At 46.0% G+C, this 22,740-nt stretch overlaps 1 protein-coding gene across 1 annotated transcript in view; it reads left to right on the forward strand.

The window, feature by feature from the left end:
• CLSTN1 (calsyntenin 1) overlaps positions 1–22,740 on the forward strand; it is a 34,477-nt gene that overhangs the window by 9,794 nt on the left and 1,943 nt on the right. The window contains exons 2-17 of the mRNA XM_008567869.1: positions 2,532–2,561; positions 3,715–3,910; positions 5,307–5,515; positions 6,667–6,817; positions 6,931–7,115; positions 9,532–9,780; positions 10,170–10,291; positions 12,876–13,038; positions 17,093–17,149; positions 18,299–18,456; positions 18,727–18,875; positions 19,207–19,433; positions 19,921–20,091; positions 20,491–20,636; positions 21,761–21,896; positions 22,255–22,439. Of these exons, the coding sequence (XP_008566091.1) occupies positions 6,759–6,817; positions 6,931–7,115; positions 9,532–9,780; positions 10,170–10,291; positions 12,876–13,038; positions 17,093–17,149; positions 18,299–18,456; positions 18,727–18,875; positions 19,207–19,433; positions 19,921–20,091; positions 20,491–20,636; positions 21,761–21,896; positions 22,255–22,439 (2,007 nt within the window). The 5' untranslated portion in view covers positions 2,532–2,561; positions 3,715–3,910; positions 5,307–5,515; positions 6,667–6,758. The remainder of the gene's footprint in view (positions 1–2,531; positions 2,562–3,714; positions 3,911–5,306; positions 5,516–6,666; positions 6,818–6,930; positions 7,116–9,531; positions 9,781–10,169; positions 10,292–12,875; positions 13,039–17,092; positions 17,150–18,298; positions 18,457–18,726; positions 18,876–19,206; positions 19,434–19,920; positions 20,092–20,490; positions 20,637–21,760; positions 21,897–22,254; positions 22,440–22,740) is intronic.

Raw genomic sequence — 22,740 nt, forward strand, 5'->3', positions numbered from 1 at the left:
TGAGCAAGAGAGAGCTAATCCTTATCTGCTGTCCTCTTAAAGCCATCAGAACCGTGCCCATTACTCCATGGATGAATCAGTCCGTCCACAAGGGCACAGTGCTCACCATCTAATCAACTCTTAAAAGCCCCACCTTTCAAATACCATAACTGGATATCCCACCCTCTTAATACTGTCACAGTGAGGGTCAAATTTACAGTACATGAACTTTTGGGGGACACATTTAACCTATAGCACCTCTTTTTTCTTTCTTTCTTTTTTTTTGGCAGCTGGCCTGTACAGGGATTGAACCAGGTGTTATCAGCACCATGCTCTAACCAACTGAGCTAACTGGCCATCCCTAACCCCTTATTTAGTAACGCACTGTGTTGGCAGCATTACCCAGGCCAGATACTTCATCCCAGGGTTGTAAATCTGCACCTAGCTATACAGTGGCCGCTGTCAGGAAAGCACACTGCAGTCACTGTCAATAATGTCAACTCAGGTAATGTGACACTTACCATTTCCTCATTAGAACAGTAAACTCCGGGCCGGCCCGGTGGCTCACTGCTACAGTGCGCCGCTTGGGAGCGCGGCGGCGCTCCCGCTGAGGGTTCGGATCCCACATACAGACCAGTTCCCGCTTACTGGCTGAGCGAGGTGCGGGTGCAGCACCAAGGGTTGCGATCCCGTTGCTGGTCCCGGTCCGGTATGGGCGTGACACTGAGAAGGTTTCTCTGAATTAAAGCTGGGCAACCTGAATTATTCTAAATTGTATTATGCAATATTAATGTATATCCAAAAAGTTTAGACATAGTGAATTAGCACAGCCTGGAAAACAATTTAATGTATCTGGTACCTAGCAGTTCTGCTCATCGCTGTATCTCTGGAGTGGGGATCAGCAAACGTCTTCTGGTCTCTTTTGCCATGAAATAACTTTGCAATAAAGTCTGCCATTGTAGTGTGAAAGCAGCCATAGACCGTACATAAAGAAATGAGCATGACTGTGTTCCATCAGTGTTATTTATGGACATGGATATTTGAATTTCATGTAATTTCCTCATGTTACAAAGTACTGTTTGAAGGATAAAAAACTGTTCTTAGCATGTGGGCTGTTCAAAATGAAGACAATCTGGATTTGGCCCAGGAACCTTAGTTTGCAGACCCCCACTCTAGAGCAGCTCTATCCAGTAGGAATTGCTGTGGTGATGAGAAGGCTCTGTATCTTATTCTCCATGCAGCAGTCACCAGCCACAGGTGGCTACTGAACACTTGAAATGTGGCCAGTGTTATTGAGGAACTACATTTTTAATATTATTTAAAATTAGTGGGAATTTTAGTTTGCGTTTGAATAACCCCATGTGGCCGCACAGATCTGCAGAAGCTCTTGTGTGTGTGCAGCAGGGAGCAGGGACAGAAATTCTCGTTAGAGCATTTTTCATAAACAGCAAAAATGGGATACAGCACATTCACATAAGGAAAATGATTATAGCGAACACTGGCTGAGTTCTTTCTTTATGCCAGGCAGTGTTTCAAGCACTATGTGTGTTTTCACTCATTGGATTCTCTCTACGAGCTGTAAGCTACAGCCACGCACATCAGCATGGATGGATGAACTTAGATACGGAAGGTCACGCATGTGAAAGAAGCAAGTCACAGAAACTGCATACCAGATGATACCATTTTTAAAACCTTAAAAACAAGCAAAATGCAACAACACTGTTCAGGAGATATATGGTAGAACCATTAAAAAAGCAAGGGAATTCAGGCTATGTTACCTTTGGTGGTTACATAGTTGCCCCAAGATAGGACACATTGTGTTTTGTATTTGTGGAGGGGCAGTAGCAACCCTGACCTTGTTCACAGTTTGACTCCTCTGTAGTAATCATAGGCTATGTATGTGTTGACTTGGTAGAATGGTGTTTCCATTTAATGAAGACAGTGGTCATTGTAATATCACGACAGTTAAGTTGTGAATCTGGTTTTCGATCACATTTAAGCAGATGTTTCATTAGCAGAGGTGTGGTTTGTATTTATTGCCTTGGTTGGGTACTTTAGATTCAAAAACATTGTTATTTATTCAGTTCAAGAACAAAGGGTTAAACCTTTACTCCAGATTTTTGTTTCCTTAAATCTAATGATGATTGAATGTTACCAGAGTCTAGCCGAGAGAATTTAGCTTGAAAATGAACATCTGAAAATACAAAATAACAAATAGGTTTACTTTTTAATTGCTGTCATCAAAGCGTTCATTAAAAGAAAAATCCCAGTGACACCTGAGATTGTTAGGAAACTTCATAGCAGTATTCCATCTATAAATTAGTATAACTGCAAAATTATGCAGTAGTTGGTAAGTTGGATTCAAAGTGACATTTTGTTACCGAGGATCTAGTTTCACTGCAGCAGTTCTAGCAGCAGGCTACTGAGCTCATTGTTAAATTATATGTCAAGCTTCTCTATGTAATATGTGCATCTTTGACATTTTTCCTTATTGTTCCACGTCTTCATTCTTTCCTGTATTACTGACATGGGTTTATCTTTTCTCCCTTTAGAGAGTTTTGAGGTGACAGTCACCAAAGAAGGTGATAAAGGGTTCTTTCTATCCCTCTTATGAATATTAACCCACTAACTTTGTTTATAAAATTGGGAATCAGCTCTTAAACAGAAGAAACTGTCATGCTCTTTTACCCCTATTTATTCTCCTACTTTGTTTCTATTTTAAAATATATTGATGGAAATTGTATGTAACCAGACCGCTGGCTAGAAATATCTGGAAATCAGGCATCCATTTGAACTATATGGATAGTACTGTACGTTTTTGTTTAATTGAACTTCAGAGATTTGCTTTGTAACATTTGCTATTAGTTGGAATTGTGGAAGAGTTCAGTCTTATTTTTATGTGATACACACATTGTGAAATCTTATATATACATCAAAACATTTAGACTTGTTCTCCCATGAGCAAGATGGGAAACAGATTTTTAACCTCTAATTAAGCTTTCAGGACAATTTAGCTGTAATTCCCAGGCTGGTGTCTTTTTTCAGGTTTGATAGGATAAAGTCGGAAACAAAAGTCTAGCAAATCCCGCCCCATAATAGAAACTATCTTAATTGTGGATGATAGCTGTTGAAATGGATGCCTGAAAAGTTGGTATTTCTACCTTTCTCATTTAGTAGTTTGTTTTGATTCCCTAATTTTAGCCAGGCTCATTGCACAGGAAGACTTGTTTCTTTCTATTCTTTTTTTTTTTTTGACAGAATTTGTGTAATTACAGTGCTGATCCTATATGTCACGCTTCTTCCTCTCTCAACACTTAACTGTGCATTTTAGCTTCTCTCTGGTCCAAATCAAAATAGCTGCCCAGCTGCCCCGGTAGCTGGGGCAGCCTGGTGTTCTCAGACCTTGGCTGTTTGCTAATGAGACTCCTTTACCCGCGAGCTGTCTTAAGTGCTCCTGTGGAATGCCTGTCTATATTCTCTTTCTCTCTTTTGTATTCCTGCATGAATGGATGCAAAGTAAACAAGTTGCTTGGAAAGCCAGAATATGCTTCTTTTTACTAAAGCCCCAGAACTTACCCATGTCAAAGCACAGTGCCCTGCTTTGTCCACAGACCCTCCAACCCCTGGCTGCCGAATTGTCATTTATTTTCTTTGGGGGTGGAGAGGTGGGGAGGAGGGCAACGTGCAGAGGGTTCTGCAGCAGAAATTCTAACCAGCTCTGCTTTGACTCCCTAGGTGAGATTTGTGGATTTAAAATTCACGGGCAGAATGTCCCCTTTGATGCAGTGGTAGTGGATAAATCCACTGGCGAGGGAATAATTCGCTCAAAAGAGAAACTGGACTGTGAGCTGCAGAAAGACTACACGTTCACCATCCAGGCCTATGATTGTGGGAAGGGACCCGATGGCACCAACGTGAAAAAATCTCATAAGTAAGCAAGCTGGACGAAGAGTGAAACTAACTTACTAAGTAAACATGTGTGCGTGTAAAGAAAATAATAGTGACTGTTGCCCTGACTTCTTGTGTTTTTGAATTATGAGTCAGGAAGTAGTTCTCACGTGTCCACAATTCAACCGTCAGCTCCTTGAGGGCAGGAATCATGTCTGTCTTGTATACAGCTCCTAGGAAGAGCCAGCCACGTGTTAGGTTTCTAATGAGTGAATGAGTAATTTTATCCCACCAAATACTCTATGAAAGAAATGAAGGCGCTACATCAAAAATTCAAAAAGCTCACTTTTTCCTAAGGGAGGTTATTTTGTTGTTATATTTATCTGTAAATCCTAAGGGCGTAAAATTAATTATTGCTGGTGGAAGGGAGCAGGAACTACTGATGCAGCAGAGAGTACTCTGGACAAGACATAGTTTAGAATTTTCTCCTCCACTTAGTAGCCCTTCGACATTAGGCGAATGTAATTTTGTTGAGTCTCCATTTCTACTTAATACATTTACTAAGGAAAAAGGTGAGGTGTGGGTGAGATGATGTCACACAACCCACCGTAAGGGTCAGGCTGATGGCGCTGGCGTGTGGAAGCTCTAGGTGGAGTGGGGGGTGCTGTGTGCCCGTGAATCTCTCCTCACCTGTTACATACACAGTGTGACGTTGTTCTTTCCCTTGAAAAGGGTCGTATTTTGACAAGACCTTGTCTGATTTGGAAACATGGCCTGATCGATAACCCTTGCTACCTACTTTATATGTAGCCTGGTCTGAGGACACCTTAGTTTTCTTGGTGACTAAGCTGGGGAGATGGGAAGTGGCAGCAAGTGTTGTCCTTCCTGAGCTCCTCCTTTTGTTGGGTCAATATTGGGTGACATGATGGTCTCTACCCTATTCCTTAGAATAGCACAGAATTTGTTTAAACTGTCCTAATCAAATCTTCCTGTGCTTTCTCCATTTCTTACCCCTTCTCCTTTTGGCTATAGTTTTTTTCTGGATTTTGCAACAAAGTGTCTTTTAACTTTATGATTAGAGAGTGACCACATGTCCTGTAGAGTCGATCTTCTTTCTGCATGTCCTGTCCCATATTGTGAAAGGGAATCCCAAGTCTCTCTTATTTTATATTATTGCTTTTTTAAAAAAATTTTTATTTTTACCAGCTGCCTTATTCTTAGGACAGGGAAGAATCAACTCAAATCCGTATTTTAATTTTTCATGGTCTCCAATGCTGAGTTAAAAACAATGAATAGTTTGGTTTAATTTTTGTCTTCATCATAAGAATTTTATGAAACAAGGTATCAGAAAAAGGGATATTTAAATACAGGGCAGGATTCGTATCCTTGGGGTAAAAACAAAACAAAGCAAAACAGCTTCTTTCTCCCCCTTCGTCCAGAGCGACTGTGCACATTCAGGTGAACGACGTGAACGAATACGCGCCCGTGTTCAAGGAGAAGTCGTACAGAGCCAGCGTCGTCGAGGGCGAGCCGTCCGCCAGCATCCTGCGAGTGGAGGCCGTGGACGCAGACTGCTCCCCTCAGTTCAGCCAGATTTGCAGCTACGAGATCGTCACCCCAGACGTGCCGTTCACTGTTGACAAAGATGGTAAGAGCAGAGGGGCACGTGTCCTTAGCAAGCACGGTCCCTTCCAGCCCGGTCGGCTTTAAAACCAAGTTTACAGACATAGTCGGAGCTCGGGTGAAGCTCACAGGGTGGAGACTTGGTGTGTATTTGTTTCACGTTCAAGTTTTTACTCTGTGCCCGAGAGCTGCTTCTCTGGAACCTGAAAGTCTTGCGTTTCCTTGTGGGGCTCTCCTCTTTTCCCTTTCCCACCAAGGTCAACTAAAAATCCCCCACTTGGCATGTTTTTATTCTTCTACCTTCTCATCTTTCAATGCACTTGCAGCTGAATGAGACTGTCCTTTATGTGGTCTTGTTTTCTGTTCTCCTTGTCTCATCTTGAAGGTGAGGGCTTATACCTTACCACCACTGCCAGGTCCTCTCTATCCTTAGTAACTGAACAGAAGCAGCTCATGCTAGAGCTCAGCTCTTGATAAGGTTATGGCTTAATGATATATGGTGTCTCCATCGTTAGTTAATGCACAGTCCAGAACTTTGATGGGATTCTGGGTATTACAAACACTTTCCAGACACCAGCACTCATGTCAAAAAGCAGGCTTCCGTTCTACATGGGTGGGGGTGGGAAATCTCTCTCTCTCTCTGTCTCTAATAAAGTAAATCTTTTAGCAAGAAGTATTTGATGCAGCTTGATCTTGTATTCAATATTTGAAGTACTTGAATTTTTTTCTTTTCTTGTATATAAGCTGTTAAAGTTAATATAAAACCAAATGTATGTTGCACTGGCCACCACCAAACCAACCAACCAACCAACCAAATGTATGGGCAAGCGTGGTGCCACTAACCAGAAGGTGAAGGGTTTGGATCCCTGCAGCAGCCAGCTGCCAAAACACAAAGACACACAGACAAAAAAACAAAAACAAAACAAATGTAAATCTGTAAGAAGGAATGGAATCTCAGTTGTTGGACTCATCCATTCTGTCTAAACACTTCAAGGTGGATTTAGTGTGTGTTCGAGCTTGGGTAAGACAGGTTGAATGTTAATGGTCTTAACTCTAAGTTTATCTCTGGGTCAGTATTTACAGGCTACAGCACGTGCATTTTGTGTTTGGTGCAGGACAACGAAATTAAAACAGCACAGATTTTCCTTCTCACTATTGTTTTTCCTCCTCTGTAAGGTTTTATAAAAAATACAGAGAAGTTAAACTATGGGAAAGAACACCAGTATAAGCTGACCGTGACCGCCTACGACTGTGGGAAGAAAAGAGCGATGGAAGATGTGCTGGTGAAGGTCAGCATTAAGCCCCCCTGCACCCCTGGGTGGCAAGGTGAGCTGCGTCCTCTCTTCCACTTCCATATCTGTGCTCCATACGTGATAGCACAGACACCTAAAGTGTGAGTTTTCCTTCTTTCCTCCCACCACATTTGTGGACCAACACAGGATGGAACAACAGGATTGAGTATGAGCCTGGCACGGGCGCCTTGGCTGTCTTCCCAAATATCCACCTGGAGACGTGTGACAGGCCGGTGGCCTCCGTGCAGGCCACGGTGGAGCTGGAGACCAGCCACATTGGGAAAGGCTGCGACCGAGACACCTACTCTGAGAAGTCCCTGCACCGGCTCTGCGGTAAGGACAACCGGCGCTCCTGAGTCCGGCAGTCTTCAGTCAAGGCGATGGAGAAACATTTCCCTTTTACAACTGGAAATATCTGTGTGTGTTAGTGGTCATAATTATAAACTGTAACAAAGCCTCTCAACTTTTGAAATGGCTTTTGCTGCCTAACTGGCTAATTCTCCTACCGGATGAAGGGTGCTACATAAACCCCTAAGGGTCTGCTCAGAATGTCACGCGGATGTGCATTGTAAGAACCACTGATCTGAGGCCGGCCCGTGGCTCACTTGGTAGAGTGTGGTGCTGATAACACCAAGGCCACGGGTTCAGATCCTATATAGGGATGGCCGGTTTGCTCACTGGCTGAGTGTGGTGCTGACAACACCAAGCCAAGGGTTGAGATCCCCTTACCGGTCATCTTCTTTAAAAAAAAAAATTTACAGTTTTGTCTTTCAAATTCTGGTATTTAATGTACTTGAACTGATTTTTGCTTATGGTGTGAAGTAGGAGTCCAATTTCTTTTATCTTTCTTTCCCCGCAATGGATACTCAACACTGATCTGAAGAAAGTATTTCTCTAACATCCATTGAGAATCATCCAAATAGGGATTGTGTAAGAATAAGAGGAATGAATTTTATGTGAGAAGAGATGTTTATTTGAGAACCGAACTAAAAAAGGGAATGCCATAGCTTTTGGCAAACACGAAGCAGAAAATCAAAACTAATTATACCCGTGTCTAACTTATAGTCTCAGCAGACTCCATACATCACAACCATTGAGGGGAGAAGCTGAGAGGCAGAATTATTAGCAAACTGACCAAAAGGCTAGCTCTCTATCTTTACTGTCAGTTGTGGATGTTTTTCTGGTTTATCTAAATAAGGAAGAGGTGAGGTGTGGACGCCTCTCATGAGGTATGCCGAGGGAAGAATGTTTTAGTTGGCTGGTGATAAAATGCCAGTCACTTAAGTGGCCTCTTCATAATTGGAAGGATCTTTTGTGTTTCAAAAGCTACTTGGAAACAGCATTGTGAGGAGCATTTTCCTAAATTGATCCGTCTTTTCACTAGTCTGATAACAACTGTAAGATTTAGGCAGCTGTTTTTTTTACATAATTGAGAATTGTTATATGGTAAATAAGCAAAAGGAGAAAACTATATTTTGTACTGGCTCATCCTGATGATGAATATTCTAGGATGTTTTGCAACTCTAAGTCCAAATATTCATAATCGTGTACCCAAATATATGTAAGTTAAGAGGTCTGGAACATTTTCTATTTTAAACTATCCATATAGATATAGTGTTTTAAAACTTTTTTTTCCCTCATAATGCCATTATTTTTTATGGTAGTAAATGAACAGTTTAAAAATAGGAAGAATTAGACTGGCTGGTTAGCTCACCTGGTAATGCGTGGTGCTAATAACACCAAGGTCAAGGGTTTGGATCCCTGTCCTGGCCAGCCACCCAAACACAAATAAATAAATAAATAAAATTAGGAAGAATAGAAAGTATTTAATATCTGAGTGTTTAGTATATGCCAGATACTTCCATGTGTACTTTAATTTAATATTCCCAACAGGCCTATGAATGTAGGTAGCACTGACCTTTATTTTACAAAGGAATTAATTAAAACTAAGGGAGGTTAAGTAGCCTGCCCAAAGTCACATTTTTAGGAAGCAGTAGAGCTGAGATTTGGACTGAGGTCTCATGTTATTCAAAAGACCAAGCTGGTCCAAGCATGTCGTGCTGCTCCTAGGAGTGGAGGAGTCAAGGACCAGGCAGCTGACAGAGCTACAAAATCTTCTTCTGTGGACAAATTTAGAGAAAAAGTTTGAACTTGGCAATATGTAAAAACAGTTATAAAATTTTTTTCATCTTCTTTGACTTAGGATAAATTCCTAGAAATGGAATTACTAAGGGAGTAATCACGGAGACACACAAAGGTGCTCATCCTGGTTTATGATAGGAAAAAATTATAATAGGAGAAAATTAGGAACAACCCTGTGTCCGCCAGGGAGGTTAGTTAAATAAATTATGGTTATCTGTGCAGTGAAATGCTATTCACATTTTAGATTGTGCAATAGAAGAATATTAATGGGAATATATGTATTACGTGCGTACATAGCAGGACTCCATTTTTTTAAAAAGCACATTGAATGTATATACCTAGAGAAGACTGGAAGTATTTATGCTCAAATGTATATATTTGGGTGGGATTCCAAGAAATGCTTCTTTTTTCCTTCTTCCTTCTTTAAGAAAATATCCATGGTTATTATTATTATTGGTAATAAAAGCCCTTATTTTTGAGGAAAAGAAAATTGGAACTAGCAAATTATATAACCATAACGTAAGGACAGTCCCTTAGGGTGGCTGAAACACTTATGTCCGTCTTCAGTTCTTCACATAGTTGACATCAAGTGTCTTTGTGGTTTTAGGGGCCGCCTCTGGCACTGCCGAGCTGCTTCCTTCCCCGAGCAGCTCCTCGAACTGGACCGTTGGGCTCCCCACCGACAACGGCCACGACAGTGACCAGGTCTTTGAGTTTAATGGCACTCAAGCGGTGAGGATCCCAGACGGCATTGTTTCAGTAAACCCCAAAGAGCCTTTTACTATCTCTGTGTGGATGAGGCATGGGCCTTTCGGCAGGAAGAAAGAGACAATCCTTTGCAGTTCAGACAAAACAGGTAGGTTAATTTTTCTGCAAATGAGGTCATACTTCAGCGTCCAGTGAGGTCACTGCGGAGGCAGGTGCCTTTTCCTCCTGCAGAGGCATTGAATAGGCTGGTTGTTCATATACATTGTTCTGTGTCTTGTGCTGGGGTACTTTGACCTCAAGAGAGAGAGCTTCGGCGTTCGGTGTTTGTTATTTTTACTCAGTGGATCGTCAGCAGTCATCCTGGGCCCAGCTTCTCAGTAAAACCCAAGCATGTCTGTTTCTAAACCCTGCCTTGGCCCAGCTGGAGAGTTCATTTATGCAGGTAGAATTGTGTCTTCCAAATCCACTAAGGAAGTGACTTTTCTTTCTCCTTTGAATCTTAAGTTGGCAAATTACCCATAGAAACTGTCTTTGCAGATATGAATCGGCACCACTATTCCCTGTATGTCCACGGGTGCCGGCTTATCTTCCTTCTCCGTCAGGATCCTTCTGAGGAGAAGAAATACAAACCGGCAGAATTCCACTGGAAGCTGAATCAGGTGAGCAAAATGAAAACTCACTAATTATGGTCGTTTAAGGGAGATTAACTAGGTCCTGCAGCCTTGCACGTGACTGGCTGTGTTCGGTTAGTAGATGTTTATGATCTTATGATTTCTGTGTCTGTGGGTAATAGGATAGCAAATTAAATCCATTTAACTCCTCGCCACTGAAAGCCTGTTTTTTTTTACAGGTATGTATTTAATACATAAAAAATTATGTATTATAAGTTCAAAATACTGTTATAATTTATTGAAATAAGTAGCATTTACTTAAAAATTGGGACTGAGGTCCTTGTATTTATTTATTTGCTATTTAAGGGCTTGGCTCCCAAACCATGACAAAGAACTTAGCAATTCAGGGGCACCACAGGATATTTCAGGGTTTCAAGGAAGCAGCAATCTTGACCTCTTTCAGATACCGCACAAATTACTAGCTTGAGGTAGTTTAGTCTTTGCATTAAATCACATTAAATTCCCTTTGATGATGGGCCGGCCCCATGGTGCACTCGGGAGAGTACAGCGCTGGAAGCACAGTGACGCACCCGCCGTGGGTTCAGACCCTATATAGGGATGGCCAGTGCGCTCACTGGCTGAGCGCGGTGCGGGCGACACCAAGCCAAGGGTTGCGATCCCCTTACCGGTCACGAAAAAGACAAAAAAAAAAAAAATTCCCTTTGACAATGTCATGTCTTTGCAAATTTTCTAGTTGTTGCTGTGATAAAAAGCAAGTCTTACATGAAAAAATCCAAGGGCTACAGGGAACAAGGGGGTGCCATCAACCAAGAAAGCCTTCTCATTAAAATCAGAACAGACAATTTCCTGATTTAGGATTGGCACAGAAGGTAACCATTGGCTCACGGAGTTAGTGGGCAAAAGCCGATATATTGTTTTATGTTCCTGTAGTTGCTAAAATATAACATTGTCTAAAATAGTTACAAGATAGAAAAGTAAGAGCATAAATGAATGAGAACAGAAAATCGTATGTGATAGCATGATGTGAGCATCCGGCTGGTAGCAGTTATCTCTTATTGATGTAAATTCTTGGGTTTTTTTGTTATTTTGGTGGCAGGCTGGTATGGGGATTCGAACCCATGACCTTGGTGTTATAAGGCTGCACTCTAAACAACTGAGCTAACCAGCCAGCCCCAATATGTAATTTCTATTTACATAAATAATTCTCTGAAACTTTTACTGTAATTTTTTTCAAAATATTAAAGAAAGGTAAAGAAGGTCTGGGGAAAAATTTTCTTCAATATAGGTAGACATGTTAGGTATGGTTCCATTGTAGCAACCCATAATCTGTATTTACATATTCAGTTTCTTCTGATTATACATTTTTTAAAAACTTTACTATGGAGAGTGTCAGGCACATACGAGTATGAAAGTAGACAGATTCGCATAAAGAGCAGCCCCGTGTACTCTTTGCCCAGCTTCAGCCGCAATCAACCCTTGGTCAGTCTTGTTTCATCATTACCCCCAGTCACTGTTAATAATTTTTTTTTTTTTTGTCTTTTTCCGTGTCCGGCAATGGATCGCAACCCTCAGTGTCGCCCCCGTACTGGACCGGGACCGGCAACGGGATCGCAACCCTCGGTGTTGCTCCCGCGCCTCGCTCAGCCAGTGAGCGGGAACCGGTCTGTATGTGGGATCCGAACCCTCGGGCGGGAGCGCCGCCGCGCTTCCCAAGCGGCGCACTGTAGCAGTGCGCCACCGGGCCGGCCCCACTGTTAATAATTTTCATGACCCCCTCAAAAATTACTTAATAATTTCAGGAAAGCCTCGATAGAGCATCCCATTCTCTGTAGACATGCGTATTTCATCATGTATCTCTAAGAGATAAGCATCATCACAATACTTTTTTCACATCTTGAAAAGTTAACAATAATTCCTAATATCAAATATCTAATCAATGTTCACTTTTCAAATGGTCTCATAAATGTTTCTGTTTTTACAATTCATTTGTTTGAATTAGGATCCAAATAAGGAGCCATACCTTACAATTGGTTGATGTACATTGGGGATGTTTATTCATGACGGTCAAGGAGTACAGTTTAATTTGGCATGCCATCTGAGCCGTGTGTTCTTATTTATTTAGATCATCTACTTTGAATTGAAAAAGAAAATACATGTACTATAGTGTGCCTTATTCTGAGATTAGATGTGCATTTTATTTTGACCTGGAAAAGGAATGTCCGGTTGGCAGGCTAAGCCAGCCCGTTAGAGGGTGGGCATCCAGCCTGCCCACGTAAGAATTCTCTGGTGTCGTGCTACTGGCAGAGGAGAGCTAGGCAGCTCCCTGGTTTGGGGCCCTGTCCTATGATGAGGGAGCTGTGAATGCCAACTGGTTTTGAAATGCCCTGGAGATGATAGTGCTGTTGCCTTGGTCATTTTTGGTGAGAAGTGTTTGCAGAATATTTTGATGTTAGATTTTTTTTTTTTTTTAGGCTTTTCTTTTAGGAAGACGGATATTCACCGTAGGTGATTTGTTGTCCACATCCCCTTGTATTGCCCTCATCGTTGTGTCTTTGGATGAGCGGGAAGGTTGACATTCCACGCTCCTAAAGCTTCGCTTTGCCTCTGGCAGGTGTGCGGGGAGGACTGGCACCACTACGTGCTCAATGTGGAGCTCCCAAGCGTGACTCTCTATGTGGACGGTGTTCCTCACGAGCCCTTCTCTGTGACCGAGGACTACCCGCTGCACCCTTCAAAGATAGAAACTCAGCTCGTGGTTGGGGCTTGCTGGCAAGGTAACCGTCACTGGCCCCTTCTCTCCCCAAGTCTCAGGAATTAAATAACAGCTCTCTACTCTGTGAGACAGGCTCTTACCAGCATCTCACACCCTTCACCCTCATTTCCTTTATCTTCCTTCCTTCTCCTGTGCGTAGCCTTTTTGGAGACACTGCTGATGCCGTACCCTAGCGAAGCCCGTCTACGGATGCTCAGTCGAAGCATGTTATGGGACCAAAACACACCATCACCTTTCCTGGGAACCTGGGAGGGAGCGCTGCCCAGAGGGAGAGTGTGATTGGGGGGACTGTTTCATAAATATTCTGTTTCTTGAAATGTTTATGAGGACAAATGAGCAACAGTCAACAGTCAGGCACAGAAATAAAGGACAAAGAAATGCGAGTGTGCTTTGGACCCGGAGGACCCCCGCAAAGCGTTCAGCACTCGGTAACCTGGTAGGAATGCTGTCAAAGCGTTCAGCACTCGGTAACCTGGTAGGAATGCTGTCAGAGCGTTCAGCACTCGATAACCTGGTAGGAATGCTGTCAGAGCGTTCAGCACTCGATAACCTGGTAGGAATGCTGTCAGAGCGTTCAGCACTCGATAACCTGGTAGGAATGCTGTCAGAGCGTTCAGCACTCGATAACCTGGTAGGAATGCTGTCAGAGCGTTCAGCACTCGATAACCTGGTAGGAATGCTGTCAGAGCGTTCAGCACTCGATAACCTGGTAGGAATGCTGTCAGAGCGTTCAGCACTCGATAACCTGGTAGGAATGCTGTCAGAGCGTTCAGCACTCGATAACCTGGTAGGAATGCTGTCAGAGCGTTCAGCACTCGATAACCTGGTAGGAATGCTGTCAGAGCGTTCAGCACTCGGTAACCTGGTAGGAATGCTGTCAGGGAGCTGCTCACCTTCAGCAAGTGCCACGTTTGAGAGGATTCCCTGGAAATCTCTGCTGAAGATTAGGGACGGGATATGATAACCACCAAAGCAACGGTCCTCTTTATTTGCGCTTATGAAGTGGAGGGCCGTGTGTCAACTGCTTAATATACATTATCTTACTTAATTCTGTTTCGTAGCTGAAGAAACGGAGGTTCAGAGAAGTAACAAGCCCAGGTTACCCAACTGATTGATCACAGAGCCAGGGTTTGGACCCAGAAAACAAGTGCACTCAGGGCCCACCCTCTGCCCCACCAGAACCAGGGGTTTTGAATCTTTTCTGTGCCGTGGATCCCTTTGGTGGTCTGGGGAAGTCTGTAGACCCCTTCTCAGAATAACTTCTTACTCACATATAAAATAAAATATGTAGGATTTCAAAGATAACCGATTAAGTTGAAATATAATTTTGATGTACTAAAAGATTAAATTTGTGAGATGGTCATACCTGTGGTGCTCTACTAACTAATGAAGAACGAGCTTTAACCTAGCAGCAGGCCCAGTGATGGCCACTGTTTCAAAGTAGCGAGGGGCTCTGGGACAGTACTTTGTGATATCTGCAACAGCCATGGCATGTGTCCCAGTCTGTTTTCTGTTGCTTATAACAGAATACCTGAAACTGGGTAATTTATAAGCAAAAAAAATTTATTTCTTAAGGTTTCGGAGTCTGGGAACTCCAAAGTTGAGGGCCGTATCCTGCTGGCAGGACTCTGCAGTCCGAGGCAGCGCAGGGCACCAGGTGGTGAAAGGGCTAAGTGCACTAGCTCAGGTCTCTCTTCCCCTTCTCATAAAGCCACCAGTCCCACTCCCATGATAACCTATTAATCCATTTTCCCTTAATCCATGAATGGATTAACATATTCATAAGCTCAGAGCCCTCATGACCCAATCACTTCTTAAAGGCCCTGTCTGTCAAATACTGCTGCTTTGGGGATTAAGTTTCAACATGAAGTTTGGTGGAGACGAACCATATTCAAACCATAGCAGGGTAATATGAAAATATCCATGATTTCTATTGATGACAAAGTCTCAGCTACTGCTGACACTGCTGTAGTTTTTAGCGCACATTTATAACCAAAGGAAATGATGAATTTCAGAAGTTAGTGGAAACAAGCATGTGATTTTTCCCATCCGAGTTCATGGCCCCCTCAGTCTACCCTGGAGGTTCATGTGCTCCACTTTGACCCTTGCAGTTAACTCTGTCCATGTCATTTCAAGATGTCGCTATCACTAATAGGCCTTTGGATTATTTTTTCTCCCTATGGAAACACTGTACCTTGAGTTAGGTTAGAAAACTTATCGGGCCAGCCCGGTGGCGCACTGGAGAGTGCGCCGCTTGGGAGCGCAGCGGTGCTCCCACTGAGGGTTCGGATCCCATGTGGAGACCGGTTCCCGCTCACTGGCTGAGCGCGGTGTGGGTGCAACATCGAGGGTTGCGATCCCGTTGCCGGTCCCCGGTGCGGGCGCAACACCGAGGGTTGCGATCCCGCTACCGGTCAGTAAAAAAGACAAAAAGGAAAAAAAAAAAAGAAAACTTATGAAAGAGCCTAATTACCAAGACAGATTTGCTTGTTTTAGGTGAATTTAGAATTTCATAATTATCTTGCAGATTCTTTCAAATGAAAAAGAATAGGACAGTATTTTACAGTAAACCTCTTCAGTGGATTCCCAGATTTAATTTTGGTGACAATTATGAAAAAATGAAACATGAGACCAAGGAATCAGGAAAAAGAATTACTAGGGATACAGAAGTTTCTCAGTTGATATTCTTAAAATTTCAATTCATATTTGCTACCTAGGTTAAGCAATAATTTATGAATTAAAGATACAAGTGTAAACAAACCTAAATGTTATTCTACATTCTTGGAGCCTTGTTGCTTTGGTTAAAATAAACCACCATGCCCCACCCTGCCTTCTTGGGTTCCTGTTGATGTCACAGCATCTCTGCCATCAGATAGCAATTACTTTTCATCTTTGATCTCTTCTACCTCAGCCCTCTCAACATGCTCAGCCAGAAAAAATCCACCTAAATTCCTAAACCCAACAAACAACAGATGCTTTAAAATTTAGTTAGCAGGGAAGAGAATCTCCTTTTTCCTTTCAGTGGATTCAAAATCATTTTCCTCACAAATTCACCATGGAGCACCTGGACTGTATGCAGCAGCTTCATCTGCATTGACAGAAATGTCATTTGCAGTGTGTCTTGAGGAATCCTGGTGGGTGTGGAGGCAGCAGACAGCCGTGTTGTGCAGGCCTCACCTGGGCACACCTCTGGCCTCGCCCCAAGGCATGTCCCATGCTTCTGTAGCACAAAGGTGCCCAGCAGATTGTAGAGGCCAGAGCTGTAGAATCGTGAGAGGAGAAGCGTTTCTCCTACAACACAATCCGGAAAATGTTAATTCTGTACCCACAGTAGCACTACACTCAGAACACTGGAGCGGGAGCTATAGAAACTGTAGATGGTTAGGGTCCCCAGGCCCACTGCGGGTTATATTTCTCTGGGTGAATTCCCTAACCCCTGAGTCTCCACTTCTGTTCAGAAAAAGCAGTTGAAAATGTCTTTTCAAAAGGAAGAAAAAATGTCTTTTCTCTGTTATTTAGAGGTTAAAGTCTAGATAAATGCAAACTTGTCTTGGTGCAAACAATGCAGACTTTTATGTGTTTACCTATAGCAGGCTTTGGACGCTTTGTCTGTCCTACTTTGTCTGCACACAGTGTCTTCCCTTTTGGGAAGACAGGCGCTGTGGTCCAGGGTTTGGCATTATGCATGCCCCGCAGCTGGTGGTAAGCCTCTTGGGATGTCCTGCGCAGTAGCGCAGCTCGAGGAGGGGAGCGAGCTCGGCATTTGTGCTTTCACTCGTCTCGTGGTGAGCCCAGCCTGCGTGTTGGAGGAGGAGGTGGGAGACCGGATGAAAGACGAACACGAGAGAAGCAGGGGTGGCAGTGGGAGTGCCGCCTGTGGAAAGGTGGCAAGAACAAGCCTGCATCCGGGCGGAGTATGTCCCAAAGAGAGACAGGAAGGGAACTTGCTCTTTGTGTTTTGTATTTGGTTGCTTCAAAACTGATTTTCAAGGTCCACTTTGAAAACCCTAACCTCTCGGTCCTCCTCTATTTGTCTTTGTCTTGCTTTCCTGCAGAGTATTCAGGAGTCGAAAATGACAACGAAACTGAGCCTGTGACTCTGGCCTCCGCAGGTTGCTGGATTTTTCCCCTACAGTTCACTGTTGTGTTTCATCTAAAGATGAGACATCGATTCATTCCACATGTCGCATGAAATGCCCGAGTTGCCTTGTGGTCCTGGACATTTGAGCTGCTCCTCTGCATTTACGCTTCTCCCATCGCTTCGTGGGGTTTTCCTTTTCTGCCCTTTCCAATCCCAGCTGAAGTGAGGGCAGGTGACTCACTCAGGCTGGCCCCCGCAGCTGCCCCGATCCCGCTGCCTGAGGTCCCCCCTGAAGGCTCACAGGCCAGGCTCGTGAGGCCACCTCATGGTTCTCGTGGCTCAACCACAAGACAGGAAGACTCGTTTTGAGATGCTCTGTCCTGATTGATACTAAAGTTTAAACAGATGTTTCTTAGAAATCTCGATTCCTAGTGATGATTTACGATGCCTCATACCCTTATCAGAAGAGACATGTTGCTGAGTATCTGTCTCATCTCCTCTATCAGTTTAAGAACAAGGTTTAGTGGCACCTGTTTTTGGCTCTTTGTTGTAGTCTGTCCGGGGCCATTTTCTGGGTTTTTGTCTTCCTTGTAGTATCTTCATTTCTCAGTTATGCTCAGTTGTAGGAGACAGGACTGATGAGACTGCACAGCATGGCAGCTGTCTGAAAGCCTGACACAGGCTTTGGCGTGCAGGGTGATTCTAAGCATCCCTGTTGTCTTTGTGGCCGTGCTTGTGTGGTTCATCCTCAAGCGTGTGTGTCCAGGGTGTGCTCAGTCAGAGAAAGCAGCCCCCAGTAGGACCAGCTGGTTGAGGAGGCAGTGGCTGAAGAGGCTGGTGCTGGTAGGGGGTGTCACCATGCACGCTGGTGATGGGTGCAGGGTAGGATGCCATTACCAGGGAGTGGCTGGATATGTAGGGACACTCATGGGACTGCTTGGCTTCCGGGCTTTGGGTGAGGGACCCCAAACTCCCCTTTTCTCCAGGCCATGTGCATGATCATAAATGATTTAATTTCTTCATTGCGCTTCCATGTAGATTGCAAGGCTAACAGGATTTGGTCTGAACTAACCTGCATGTCCATCCATCAGGCTGCCTCCACCAGTAACACTGCACTGAGACGTGGGTCAGGAGGCTCTGGGCTGCACGTCTGACTTCTTCCTTTTCCCCTGTGCCAAAGGTGGTGACCTGCATATGACCCAGTTTTTCCGAGGTAATCTGGCTGGCCTAACGATTCGTTCCGGGAAACTCGCTGATAAGAAGGTGATTGACTGTCTCTATACCTGCAAAGAGGGGCTAGACCTGCAAATCCCTGAAGACAGCAGCAGGGGCGTGCAGGTAACACCAAGCGTTCAGCCGCACAGCATCATGGGCTCCTAGCCCACAGACACCACAAACAGGCTGGTGGGAGAAGGGAGCAGTTTGTGATTGATACGTCTGCAGCTTAGATATCACCGTCATGTGGAAGAGGGTCTCGTTCACTGGAATTACAGTATACAGCTTTCCTTTTCAGGTTGATCCCAGGCTAATCCCCTTTGTCAAAGCACCCATGGTTTCAGCTCCTTGCAGTCAGAGCCTTATTCCTCTCCTCTTTCCATCTGACTTCAGATCCAAGCAAACCCCAGTCAGTCGGTGTTGACCTTGGAGGGAGGAGATGTTGGGGAGCTGGATCAAGCCATGCAGCACATTTCCTACCTGAACTCACGGCAGTTCCCCACGCCTGGCATCCGGAGACTCAAAATCACCAGCACAGTCAAGTATGTCCTGATCTTTAACAGTCAATCTGTTTTTGCTCAGTGACACTTGAGAAGAAATGTGTGTATTTAGGTTTTTAAGACAACCTAGCCTCCCTTCTGTAGGGGGAGGTGAGCCATCTCTCGTTACCAAAAAGCATGAGTGAGAGATTTGAATGATGTTCATGCATCACGTTTGGAAGTGTCCTCCTGGTGTGGCCACGTCTTTTGTCCCTCCAGGTACTCATGGAATCCTGTGTGTTCCTCCTCCACATGCCATTTTGCACACCTGGGCTCCGAGGCCGTCTCTCAAAGCTCTGACTCTTCCCTCCCTTTTTCTGTTTCTTGCTGGCAGGTGTTTTAATGAGGCCACCTGCATTTCAGTCCCCCCAGTAGACGGCTACGTGATGGTTCTACAGCCCGAAGAGCCCAAGATCAGCCTGAGTGGCGTCCACCACTTTGCTCGAGCAGCTTCTGAATTTGAAAGCTCAGAAGGGGTTTTCCTTTTCCCTGAGCTTCGCATCATCAGCACTATCACGAGAGAAGTGGAGCCCGAGGGGGACGGGGCTGAGGACCCCACAGGTACCAGCCCCTCCCGTGGGACAGCCTCCCTTGCCTGGGCTGCCGCTCTGCCCTGGGCTCTTTTCCCTGTAGGGTTTTGGGAGATTTCAGTGTGTCATCCCTGTTCTTGGGTTTGCTTCTGGAATCTGACTGTAGGCTGCTGCTCATTATGGGCCGTGGAAACCCCCGTGGAGGGTCAGTGTGTCTTTTTCTGGCTGACAGCAGGCACTGAGTCGGGGCTGGAGGTTGAGGGGGTGAGACAGTTGTGGGAGGCGCTGTTGCTTTCCAGCCTGGAGACGCGCTTGTGCTGGGCTGGTCAGCCCACGGGACCATCACATCCCTACCCTTCTCGCTGGGGACTCACGAAGCACTCCCAGTTCTTGAAAGGGACTCTCCCCTACCATTGTCACTGGGCCTGAGAGGGGCCTTTTCTGAGTTTAAGCATGAGCCACAGGCCATTGAGTGTGGCCTACACCCTCTGCTCCTTCTGGTTGGGCCGTTTTTGCAGTTCAAGAGTCTCTGGTGTCTGAGGAGATCGTGCACGATCTGGATACCTGTGAGGTCACAGTGGAGGGAGAGGAACTGAACCGAGAGCAGGAGAGCCTGGAGGTGGACCTGGCCCACATGCAGCAGAGGGGCATCGAAGTGAGCAGCTCTGACCTGGGCGTGGTCTTCACAGGTGAGAGGGAATGCCGCCAGGCGGGGGGCCGGGGCGGGCCAGGCTGCCAGAGTGACCATCGAAAGCACTTGACCTCCTGCCATCTGAGAACATCAGGATTGTCCAGGAGGAGATGCCGAAGGAGTGCACTTGCTGGGGTCCGTGCTGGCTGTGCACTGACCCCTCCTCCTGGACAGGAAACAGAAGTGCAGGTGCCACCTTTCACAGGGGTCTTGTCAGGCGTGTGGTAGCACGTCCCCGAGACGGAAGCCGCTGCACGTGTTGCATGCACTCCCGCTACTGGAAAGCCAAGCGGGTGACCTGAAGGCTCAGCCAGCCCAGATGCCTGATGTTAGCCCTGGCCCTGCCATGTCCCCCACCTAAGCCACCCGACAATCTTCTCGCCTCCAACCCCTGCAGGCGTAGACACCATGGCCAGCTACGAGGAGGTTCTGCACCTCCTGCGCTATCGGAACTGGCATACCAGGTCCTTGCTTGACCGGAAGTTCAAGCTCATCTGCTCGGAGCTGAATGGCCGCTACATCAGCAACGAATTTAAGGTGGAGGTGAGTGAGCTCCTGCTGACGAGGCCAGCAGCAGCAGTCACTGAGCACCTGACTCGCAGCCTGATATTTGCAAATGCCCAGTTTTAGAGCAGTCGTGGTGGCAGCTACTTAGATTTGTCCTGGGGGTGGTAGCCTCCTCCATTATGGTGTCTCTGCAGGTTTGGGGTGCAGGGTTATGTGTAGGGTGGGCTGGGGGACAGTGGGTGCTCCCCTTCCACTGGCTGCCTCAGCCCAAGAGGAACCTTGGAGGAAGGTGATGAAGAGCAGATGGCAGTTAATGCCTCGGAGTGGGGACAAGGCGGTTCCTGGAGGTTTCACATGAGAGAGACACGTGGATGCTATGTTAGAGCAGCTCCCAGGGAACCAGAGGTTCTTTCTCATTGTGCCAGGTCACTGGCCTATTGGGGATAAAGCTATGTCCTTGGCCTGAGGAGAGGTGTTGATGCAGGCACCATCACCAGGTAAGGCCAAGGCTGATTGTGGTGACTCACGGGCCACGGTGGCCGAGGGCAGCTTGGCCTGCCCTGAAACCTTCAACAGACCTGTGTAGTGGCTTTTTCATCACCTGGGGCCTCTGTGCTCTGGAGAAATAGACCCAAGCTTATTCCTGACGATTGAACGTCTCCACTGTGACCTTAACGGCAGCTGGCTGCTGTGTTTGTGGAGCTGCAGAACCGAGGAGTGTTGTGTGTGGCTACAGGGTGACTGATTTGGAAGGAAATAGATGGTTGTGTCTGGCTTCTCTCACGTGGCCCCAGTTGTAGGACAAAGGAGGAGCACGGTCTATGCCGGTGCTTCCCAGATGGCCCATGGAGGAGGGCCAGTGGCTTCCCTGCTCTATTGTGGATGGATTCTTTTCTAAAAGGCAGTAAAAATCAGTTATAAGAAAAGTGACACATTTCTTGGAGTGTGACAATATTATTGTCACAACAGTTTCTAAGTGCTTACTCTTGACTCTTTTCTGTCCTATTCTCATCGCAGACGGTAGTGCCATTCGCCCCCAGCACTGGTCCAGGGACCACTCTGAGTGGCACTGGCCAAGCCACCTACTAAACTCCATTTCCATCTCTTGGACACGTGTGGGATGCTGGTCTCCAGTGGCCCTCTGTCTCCCTGTGCTGCAGGTGAACGTGATCCACACAGCCAACCCGGTGGACCACGCCAGCCACATGGCCGCACAGCCGCAGTTCGTTCACCCCGAGCATCGCTCCTTTGTCGACCTGTCGGGGCACAACCTGGCCAACCCCCACCCGTTTGCAGGTAGGGCAGCAGGGGAGGTGTTGGGCTGGACACCCCGGGACACCCTGCCGTGAGCACAGTCTCCTCCTTAGAACCCCACCAGTCATTCCGTGTCCCTCTGACTCCCTGTCACACTTGAGGGAACTAAAGCACTCCCAGAGGGTGACTGCTTCACCTGTGGCCACCGAGCAGTACGTGAATGAGCCAGACCTGAGGCCTGTCCCGAGTTTTTCTGGTGCCTTTTCCCAGCCTTCGGGGGTCAGGTGATACGTTCTGACCAGCCCGTGTGACCTGGCATAGCTGAGGAGGGCAAGGGCCTGACGGCCATTTGGGATAAGTGACGTCACTCAAACTCTTTTGTCTTTCAATCTCATCGCAGTTGTCCCCAGTACTGCTACCGTGGTGATCGTGGTGTGCGTCAGCTTCCTGGTGTTCATGATCATCCTGGGAGTGTTTCGCATTCGGGCTGCGCACCAGCGGACGATGCGGGACCAGGACACTGGGAAGGAGAACGAGATGGACTGGGACGACTCTGCCTTGACCATCACCGTCAACCCCATGGAGGTAGGAGCGGACGGGGCCTTGGAAGAACCAACGTAGCACCTTCATGTCCGTGTGCTGAATGTCGTGGAATCCGCACGACAACTCTGGGAGGTTAGGTGCCCCCTTTACAGATGGGTAAACTGAGGCTCGGAGAGGCCTATTATACTACCTAGTAAGTGTCAAGATGAGCTCACGCTGGGCGCAGTGCTCCTCTCTTTCCTTTATCTCTTCCCCACCCAACCCTGTCTCACATACCTGAGACACCAGAGCCCCCGAGACACCTGAGATGTCTTTCCTGGGGGCAACTGCGGTGCCCGAGGCT

This window comes from Galeopterus variegatus, unplaced genomic scaffold, assembly GCF_000696425.1.
Source record: "Galeopterus variegatus unplaced genomic scaffold, G_variegatus-3.0.2 Scaffold353, whole genome shotgun sequence".
NCBI classification, from domain to species: domain Eukaryota; kingdom Metazoa; phylum Chordata; class Mammalia; order Dermoptera; family Cynocephalidae; genus Galeopterus; species Galeopterus variegatus.